This window comes from Xenopus laevis, chromosome 3L (genome assembly GCF_017654675.1).
Source record: "Xenopus laevis strain J_2021 chromosome 3L, Xenopus_laevis_v10.1, whole genome shotgun sequence".
In the NCBI taxonomy this organism is placed as follows: Eukaryota; Metazoa; Chordata; class Amphibia; order Anura; family Pipidae; genus Xenopus; species Xenopus laevis.
Window position 1 is genome coordinate 90,853,810 of NC_054375.1, and position 10,538 is coordinate 90,864,347.

The 10,538-nt window shown below is 39.3% G+C and overlaps 1 protein-coding gene across 1 annotated transcript in view; it reads right to left on the minus strand.

Moving 5' to 3' along the window:
- Window positions 1–10,210, minus strand: part of LOC108711235 (podocalyxin) — a 34,025-nt gene extending 23,815 nt beyond the window's left edge. The window contains exon 1 of the mRNA XM_018252769.2: window positions 9,890–10,210. Coding sequence (XP_018108258.1) covers window positions 9,890–9,932 — 43 coding nt within the window. The 5' untranslated portion in view covers window positions 9,933–10,210. The remainder of the gene's footprint in view (window positions 1–9,889) is intronic.
- Window positions 10,211–10,538: the final 328 nt, after the last annotated feature.

The window sequence follows — 10,538 nt, forward strand, 5'->3', positions numbered from 1 at the left end:
ATCGCAACTACCAACAACCTGGCACAAGGTTTACCTTAGCACAGTGATTGTTAGACTTTTTCAGTTCAAGACCCCCTGAATTGCAGATTGACATTCTCCCCAAATCTCACCCTAACTGGCCTTTAGGCTGAGCCCCCCTATCACTGCTCCAAACTGCTCCAAACTGCTCAAACATATTGAAGGCAAATAATATATGTATATTCTTTAATAAGAATTAATTCTTATAAATTCATTAAAACCTTCCTGACACGCAGGGATGTGAGATGACAGCTGCCTCATAGATAAAGGGGGCCTACAATGCCAAGAAAGGGTGGTGCTACTCACAAAAGGGGCTGGGTTTGGATTGAGGGCATGACCAGGCAAGTGTAAAGGGCCCCATGACAACTGTTAATGATGGTAAATGTGGCTCATACTACTAGGACACTATGGCCAGATTTATGAACACATGGACTCCTAGGATTCTTAAAGAGAACTCTCCCCGTGGCTATGTCTTTCTTTTCTGTGTCTATTTTTTCTTTCCTTTTCCTTCTCCTACTTCTGTTCGTAAGATGCAGTATGCATATAGAAACTTGAAACACGGAGTAAAAATATACAAATAAGGTTAAAAGATACAGATTAGCAATCTATTAGCACCCAGGAGATAATTACTTCCAATACAAGTGCTTTCAATTGTTTCCATTTTTCATGTTCCTTTCACTTTTGGACCACAGCACCTGATTTGTTATTCTAAACAATATTTTGTAAATAATAAAGATTTGATGCTTACTTATTGGGTCTCTGAAACACTGTTCTTTGTTTCCATTTGATTATTCTGACTTATCTGAACTCGGACATCTTCCCAGAGGGATCACGGTTACTTTGTTTCTCATGTATGGAAAACACATGAACTCTGGTTTAAGGTGCTTTTCCCAGGGCTCTAAGAATATAAATCTTTCAGTGTCCTAGCTCAGATCATGTTTGTGGAGACACCGTAGAACCATGAACTGTGATAAAAAGAGGTGTTACGATTGATAAGAGGAACATTTTGAAATCTGTTCATGACTATTGCATAAGTGTTAGAGATTACAGGACTATTATTAACCTGTTTGGATGCTATATCCTGTGATCTGTCTGTGCTACACAAATATGTGAATTTTGTAACTTTTGTATAAGGAAGGGATTTTTAAAGTAAAGTTTCAGTTTTGAATATCATGCACTGGCTAATATGTTCCACCATCTATAGCAATCAATCTAAATCTATCTACCTAATCTAAATTGGACTATCTGTGGGCTCGTCTTTTAGTAAATTGGACAGGTTAGAACATTTTGTTGGGTAATAATATATCTGCATGTATTGCTTATTGTCTGATGATATCCATGGGTGACACTACTAATTCCGGGACATAACTTTCGTCCTCTGTCAATTAATGGCCAGATCATCATCTGATTTGTTTTTTCCTGCTTTAATACAGACCCGGACTGAAAATCTGTGGATTCTGAAAAATGCCAGAGAGGCTGCTGTAAGATGCCATTGACAGACACTATTTATTGGGCTAGTGGGGGGCTGTTTGGACCTCTCATGGCAGTGAAACAAACGATCGATATCTGAATGTCCGTTGTACAAGAAATAAAATCTGAATGTCTATTGCCAGCTAAACACTGAGTGCTGTTGCTGATCTTAGAGAACTGTAGCACTGCTGAGCCACTGCTTATGTGTATCTTTGATAAGAAACATTTAAAATAATAAAAATGAATTACAAATTATAATGTTTTTTCTGGCAAGAGCCGTTGAATTAAGACTATTGTCCAAAAGGTGAACATCCCCTTCAACAACCGCCCTCTGTACCCGACCCTGTAGCCATTTTCTTATCCATGTACCAACAACATTACTAAGCCCAATAGTCCTTAGTATAGAAAACAGTCATTTGTGGAGCACTGTATCCAACACTTTGGCAAAAACCAAATAGATAACATCTACTGCAACCCCACTATCCAACTTCTTACTAACCTAATAAATAAATAATAAACCTAATAAAATTTGTACAACATGACCTATGCTTCACAAAGCCATGCTGATTACTACTCATAATGCCATTCTCCAGGACATAATTTTGAATATGCCTTCAGATGTCAAATTTACTGGCCTATAACTCATACACTGAGATCGTGATCCCTTTTTATATGTTAGAATTACATCAGCTTTCCACCAATCCACAGGTACCATACCAGATGAAACTGAGTCTGAAAAAATCAGAAATAGAGGCCTGGCTAAAACTGAACTAAACTCTCTAAGTACCCAGGATGTATTAATTAATATCCTTCTTAAGGACTGGGGGGCAAAACTGCAATGCATACTCAAGAAGAGGCCTTACGTTTCATCTGTAAAAGGTAACTGTGTGGTGATGGGTGTCACTAGTCAAGTCAATGGCAGAGGCCATGACAGGGGTTTCTCTGCGAAGAAATATGCTGTGGTGAGGCCATAAAGGCCTGGGCCTAGGGCAGCAAGATGGTAGGGCGGCATGCTGCCCAGCTGCATTCAAAGAGGCGCTAATCTGCAGGGATTTGCATGTCATGTTAACGGATAGGACCCTGTGGCGCACCGTTGCTAGGCGCTAGGACCCTGCTGCACGAATCAGCCTTGGGCGGCAAAGACTGGAATCCGGGCCTTACTTGGTATGTCATCATCTTTATGTTCAGTGGCTTATTCTTTTTTGTTCAGTAAAATCCAAATTGTTTCTGAAAGTAATAACTCATTGTGATCGATGCAACATTAAAATTTGCCTATGCTGATAAAAATATAGAGCTTCTACATAAATGATGTAGTAAACTGGGCATATCTAGTGCTTTATACACAGCTTTTGCTGCCTAGGCCTGACTGGAGAATGTATCTAGTGCTAATCCTGTAAATCTGCCTTAAAATAGATACTGGCATCAACAGCCAATGAAGAGAACAGCAGAGTTCCAAAATGCATAAAGCAATGGGTATATACAGTATTTTGCCTATGCCTACAAAATGGATTTGCACTGACAAGTACTAATATAAAGACAGTTTATGTGTATATTTCAATTTCTAAGGAGCAGCTGTTAGTGCTGTTATGGAAACTTGAACAAGAGTCCTAATTGACTATTTGGATAGTGGTTCTATTTTAATTGTGAATATTCTATTACTATGATTACATACCTCCCAACATTTTAGAAATAGAGAGAAGGACAAAAAGTTTTGCAGCGCATAGCCCTGACCATGCCTATTTTGTTGCCACACCCCCTATTTACCATGTTAATTTTACAAAATGTAGAAGGTCATGAAGTTTGAACACATTTCTGTGTTGTTATGTGTTATTACAGTTTTGTTTTCTAATGAAGGTGAATTGCCCTTTAAACTGCTAGTCACAGTTTCCCCAAGAGACCTGTTTATCTTAAATTGTTACAATTGCATCTTTGCTTATCTTAAATTGTTATAATTGCGTTTTTGTTTATCTTACATTACTACAAAATGATCTAAGCGCACCTGGTGGCTGTTCTGGGCTCTCTGCCAAAAGCCAATTAAGTTAGAAACTTTGTATCTTTTTCTGGCTGTTCAGTGCAGGAGATCAAAGAGAAAGTCGAGACATTTTCAGGACAAACCCGAGAAAAAGGGACAGTTGGGAGGTATGTGATTATCTCAAGTTAGTCTGTCCCTGTGAAGGTTCTGCCACTCTGAAAAAGCCTTTACCAGTGTTACAGTAACACTCCATTGTTTGACTAGTTTACCTTTAGGAATATCAGCACTATCTAAGCACTTAAAGGCCCTATCAAGCACACACAACTCTACTGCTATGTAGCTGACATTCTACTGGAAACATGAACTTCCTGTTAGATGGAGAAGGAATTGCAGACAGGATGAGAATGTTTAGCTTGACCCTAGTCCTGAGATGTTCCCCCTTACTTCAGTAATACAAGCTTAGAGCATTTAAAGCTGTACAGTCCCTTATATACATCATAAACAATTATTCACAGCATACATTAGAACACTATGGTTCAAAACTATTTATATGAAAGCCAATAACCAACGAAAGAAATACTTTGCTTCTGGATGAATGCTGTTTTGAGAAAATACATATACAAAATTTAGAGTGCATACAGTACATTTCTAAATGCTTGCACACATGGGGTTTTCCCCTCACGCACAACAATAACATAGAGACAAGTTTACTGGCTCAATATAAAATTGACCATTGTGTGTGACGGCCACTTTAGATTGTAAGATCCACTGGAGCATGGACTGATATCAATCATACGTAACTTATTCCTGTGAAGTGCTGCAGAAACAGACAGTGCTACAAAAATAAAGGGTAACAGTACCATTAAATACTGTAGACAATTATCCCTGCATATTTGTCCCCCTACATTGGTCCGCTGTACAGACTATAGTAAAGATATAGTATGTAAAAGCACATTTTTTTGCCTTGGGCAAAACGCCCATGAGCCATTAGGCCTAAAGAGTTTGTAGTATGACCACTAACTACATTCCCATAAGATTTTAGCTGAACTTTTGTTTATGGCAGGCAGCATTATTGTAAAACACTCATACAATAGACAGGAAGCCCGGCCCTTCAAGCAAGTCAAATCATGTTTCCTATCTTCCTCCTTTGCTTGTGACAGCACAGCCAAGTATTCATTCCTAATACAAATGACACAACCATGATTTCACCAGATATATCCATCACAGGCCTCATAGACAGTACATGCAACACCCATGTTGCAAGAATAGTTACTGTTTTTATGAAACAATAAGCTTGAGCATACTTCTGGAGCATAAGCAAGGCACAGCACATGGTGAAAAGGAGCGCTGTACTTAACAACTGACTTGACCAGGCAATGAGTATAGGGCTCCATCTACATGCTACCCTTGCATCAGCTGGATTGCACATAATGTACATGTATTGACTCAAGCATGTGCCACCTGTGTTCTCCCCTTACCTTGCACTCGCTCATATTCACTGCTTCAGCTACAGAGTAGTAGCATGGCAATTGGCCTGGCCAACCTTCAGCTAACAAATGAAAAGTTGTGAACTGCCCAATATGATCACAGCACCTATGGTTGGCTTAAGTCTGGTAATTTAAAAGCTCAATACAAAAAAACACCAGTGAAGAGAATGTATTCTGGTCTGGTAAAGTTTTTTTTTTATATATAAATTTGCAGGTAGGGTGTACCACAGAATTGATATGAGGTGAGTAAGATGGATTAAAATAGTTCTAATACCAGCCTGCAAAAATTTTCCCTCCCGTCATCTAGTGGGTGTCAGTATCAATTTTATTAAACAAATCTAATGCTTGCACTTACTCCAGCCCAGTTTTAACAATTTCTCTCAGCCTGCTGGACTGTACAGTAGAGTATTGTGGCTCATTTTCAGATGCATAACCATCCAGCCCACCATAACAACTACACAATCAATTAAAGGAAAACAATTTTGGGTTCCAGCAGTACCAGGTACATGAGGACAGAGGTTGAGGATTATGATTTTTCTTTAGAAATTCAGGATGAGCAGTAGCAGTGTTGGACTGGGACACCAGGGCCCCACCCAAAAACCTTAGACCAGGGGCCCACACAAAAACCTTAGACCAGGGCCCCACCCAAAAACCTTAGACCAGGGGCCCACACAAAAACCTTAGACCAGGGCCCCACCCAAAAACCTTAGACCAGAGCCCTACCAAAAACCTTAGACATGGGGCACTATTATTCTTCTTCTCCTCACTCAACCTCTATTCTCCTAGTCTCTTTTTTTTTTTTATATATTATAATCCAGGGGTGCCCAAACTTTTGCAATGAGAGCCAGATTTGGTGAGGTGAAAATGTGTGGGGGTCGACCTTTCAGCCCGACATTCTTTGAACTATTAACAGTAACTTTGGACATGCCTGCTATAATCTATTATTCCATCTATTTAGCCTGTGTAGCCTTGCTCTCATATAAATAGGGAATGGCCATGAAATAGGCCAAATGTTTACACCGGGGCCCACTGGGAATTTTCCTGGTATCCCGGTGGGCCAGTCAGACCAGGGCTGGATTTCATCTCATCGCGCCCCTAGGCCGCCTGGGTCCTAGCGCAGCCCAAGAATGTGCGCACCCCCCCTACAACCGCATGCGTCGGCCCCTAGGCCTCCAGGTCCTAGCGCCCGCCCACGCTCATCCCCCACCAGAACGCGATCCCCAGTGCCTCGCCACAAATCCGGGCCTGAGTCCGACACAGCAGTATTGTAAGATTGGGGTTAGCGGAAGCCCATTTTACCTACTGTTTTGCTCAGTATTTCTATATATGTATTTTATTAGTATGTTTGAAGTATATACCCTTCTACTGTACAGCATTAAAGAACATGCTTGTGCTTTATAAATTTCTAATAATAATTATAATAATAATAAGTGGATTTGGGGATTTGAAGTTTGCCAGTCACACAGTTTGATTCTGCTACAAGTGTAGGAAGGTATAGCCAATCACAACCCTGCATTCATGCAAGCAAAAACAGGCTTTAGTTCCCTTTTAGGTCAGCTTAGCTACTGGTTCCGATCCTACAGTGCAGTGTGCTGAATCCTGCTGGTTCCCCTGCACAGCCTGGGAAAGGAGACTGCAGGAAGTGAAACAAATGGGTGGGGTGGGACTAGCAGGGGTTTTGTAGAATTTTTCCTTCTACAGGTATGGGACCTGTTATCCAGAACATTAAATAAACCCAATTAACTGGGTTTACTTTAAATAAGGAATAATTATATCTAAGTTTGTATCATGTACACTGTACTGTTTTATTGTTACAGAGAAAAAGGAAATCATTTTTTTGGATTATTTGATTATTATAGAGTCTATGGGAAACAACCTTTCCATAATTCAGAGCTTTCTGGATAATGGTTTTCTGGATAACAGATCCCATACCTGTATATGTTAAAGAGTATAATGCACTAGCACATTCTTGCTTTTCACTCCGTTAAACGGACTGGTTACTTGGGAAAGGTACTCCATGTTTTCTGGCATTTATTCAATACTGAGACTAAGAATGTTAAGCAATTCTCTTGTGCTTTCCACTATACTGCTGTCTTACCAGCTGGAAACTCAGAATTTAATATCTGCTTGAAAAGGGCATAATATAATAATGAGAACCCTAACACATTAATGGCACGGGGGTCCTTCTGCACAGGAAAATGTGCAGTCCACGTATGTATAGAACAAAATCAGGAATAGTCACACTCTAGTACACTTAATATATTAAAGGGATACCTTGTACTGCACTTCAATAACATTTTGATTGTCATAAATAAAACATATTCTATTTAATAATGAATTCAGAGTTTATTTTTAATTAGATTCATATGAATAATCAAGTGAAAAAACTTCGAGGGTCTTTTGTGCACCAACTGAATTCTCTGTGGATTAGTAAATGGGAGTGTTTGTTGTTTGCTGCAGATTTGTACAAGAAAAGAATAAGATTTAGTGCTGTAGCTCAAGGGTTTAACAGGTGGACTTCTGCTTTATGTAGCAAGGGATGAAAGGTCTGTCATCAGCCAGTATTTGGCCAGAAGCCGATGTTCTGTGTTTCATTTATTAACCGCTACTTTTATAGATATCAGGGAATAAATGTCAGAACTCAATGATATTTGAACAAGTCCTTTTCTCATTGCTGCTTTTTTATATACATGATATCAAGCAAACTGAATCAAAAGTCAGGGGCACAAGATGTTACCATCTGTACAGCAACTTATTCAGCAAAGCCAAGATGCAACTGCACTTCTGAGGATGGATTTGTGTGATAGGATTAACCCGTTCGGCATTCAGACAATTATAATATGTAGACAACATGGTTTCCACCTTTACTGTATTACCATGCATCTGTGAGCCACTGGGCATTCTTTTGTGGTGGTAGGGCCAGAGAAAAAACTTTTAAAGTGGTCACATTATTTAAATAAATTATTACACCTGTCAAGCCTATAATATCAATAATTAAACATTTTCTTGGAAGAAATATTTTTGATTTTTTGGCACTACATTAAGAAGAAAGAATCACTTTGTCGCAGAATACACCTGAATATTCGGAGTCATATCAGAGACCTAAGAAATTGCAATTACAAATAAATATATTCTACAGCTACCATTAGTCAGTGGATAGGCGTGCGGGAAATCTCTGAGAACTGAATCCATTAACATTGTTATTGTAAATGGTTAATTCAGGCAACAGAACGATGAATAGAGTACCCTGTGTCACTACCCTTCAACCTCTTCATTTAAGAAACAAAAGCCTAACTCTGGCACATCCCAAAGCAAGCAATTTTCAATATGCATTCTACTGAACCCACCCTGTTTTGCATATAGATATTCAGATATTTGGACATATATCATAGTAACAGCAGTAATACCAAAACTTTTATGTTTTCCCCTAGTTCAAAATACCATTTGGCATTGCTGTAAAATAAGTATGCAGACAGTTTTGTTCTTAGCCTTCTGTATATTTTTGTTTTTTACAGTTATGGAACATCTAGCTGTCTAATTTGATATATAAATAGCTGTCTGCCAGCTAGGGTCACTGACCTTATTAATAAGGTACTGGATTGCATGACTGACTAGAACATGAACTGGAAAAGACATGAAATAATGTCCTTTAATTAATTAAAAACTATAAGATATTATAAAATATAAGAAACCTTGCAGGAGAACCATTCTATAGTTGCCATGATCACCAGGGGCCAACATCTTTAAGATTTAGGGCTCATTAACAAAAGCACTTTCTAAACAAATGCAGTAAGACTGTTGGCTACTTGTTGTGTTATAAACTGTGTAAGCTCCATGCATTTACACTTGTTAACAAACAATGCATTAAGGAGACTCTGGCTTTTCAATGTCACTGAGGCTGGATCAACTGCCTGCATGGGAAACTGGATTGAACTGTACAAATTAGTATTCAATGTCTTCTAAGCCACACTGTCAGAGAAGTCAAAACCAAAATGTTACGACACACCCATGTCTTGCTTCAGACTTCAAAATATGTAAGTGGAATTTTTAGTTTCAAGAGCATGCAGTCTAATCCATTTATTCCATATAGACAGCCGATCCAATTCCACTTACATTACATCCATGATTACAGAAGTAACATAATTATAATTGTTATTATTTGTTTTAATCTTAATAGCATGCATTCATAAAGTGTCTGTATATTTTACAGTGCTGGGTGTATACGTCAAACTTAGCACATTACATACAAATACTGATAGATGCAAGAGGCAGAGAGGGTTCTGCTCATCTTTAAAAATATAATTAAATGACATTATTAATCCCTTTCTGTATGTTACACATAGTAGGGGTGTTTATTTACACCTGTGGTTTCACATTAAGTTAAAAGCCTGACCTTTATTGTCTCTTAAAAAAGATTTGTCTTTGTACATAGCAGCCTGTTTAGCGGATGATGCCCTGTCACAGGTTCCTCTCTGGGTCACACTATTGTCCTAAGGGCCACAAACAGCATTCCTTGGATAGATTGGCTCTTTACATGCAGGAAGCCTTCATGTGTCATATACAGTAAAAGCCTTTACACATTAAATTAGTTAGGAAAAGTGCGAGGAAAGATGCCAGTAGGTCAGTAGGATAGATACTGACCTAAGAAAGTAAGTGCAGCTGCTGGTTGTACAGTTGATAACCTGGCAATATCCCATCATATTAATATACAATATGCACATCCTACCTTGTGTATTTTGTTAGTTTTGTAATGGATGTGCTTTTTAATGCAGGTACTGTTTTATCCTGGCCAGCACATCCCTAACACCACATAAAGCAGAAAAGTGCGTCCAATAACAAGCGCTGCGGTAAAATATTCGCATCAGAGTGCGACTAATTAGCTCCAGGCAAGTGCAGGGGAAGTGGAAGTTTGATTGAATGCAAGGAAAGAGGTGCCACTTACCCACAGCCCACAGGATGCCCAGCAACAGGTTCAGCTTGGCCATGTCTGATCTGACTGATCAAGATTCTGAAATATCTGAAAAATGAGGTCGTCTGGGAGCCTTTGGTGCCTCCGGCTGTGGCGCTTTCACTTCAAAGAGCCAAAGTATTTAGAAAACTAGTCCCACACTTGTGATACTGTTGCTGCTGCGTGAGGCTGCTGCCTTCTTGCTGTGTGGGATTCCCTTGCACCACAGTGATGCTCTGATCTCCCAGTGATGTGCAGCCCCACACTTTCTCACATCCAGAGTAACGGAACACAGACAAATCCACCATTCCCTCTCCAATAGGAAAGTAGTTGGGTGGAACCAGGCTGCCCATAAAACAATAACAGGGGAAACTCCTCCTTCTGCAGTGAAAAATCAAGATATCTGCAGGATGCTAGAGCAATGAATGTGACTCCATGAGGGAAGTTAGTGGGGATGTCCTGTGTTAAAAAAAAAGAAGTCTCTCTCCTCTCTCTCTCTCTCTCTCTCTCTCTCTCTCTCTCAATAAAGGTTTGACTAGGATGCTTCAAACAAGAAGGAACTACTGTTCTTCAAGCCCCTAGACCATCACTGGATACCAGCAAAAACTAGCCATGTGTTTTTTTTATGTTTTATTTATTTATT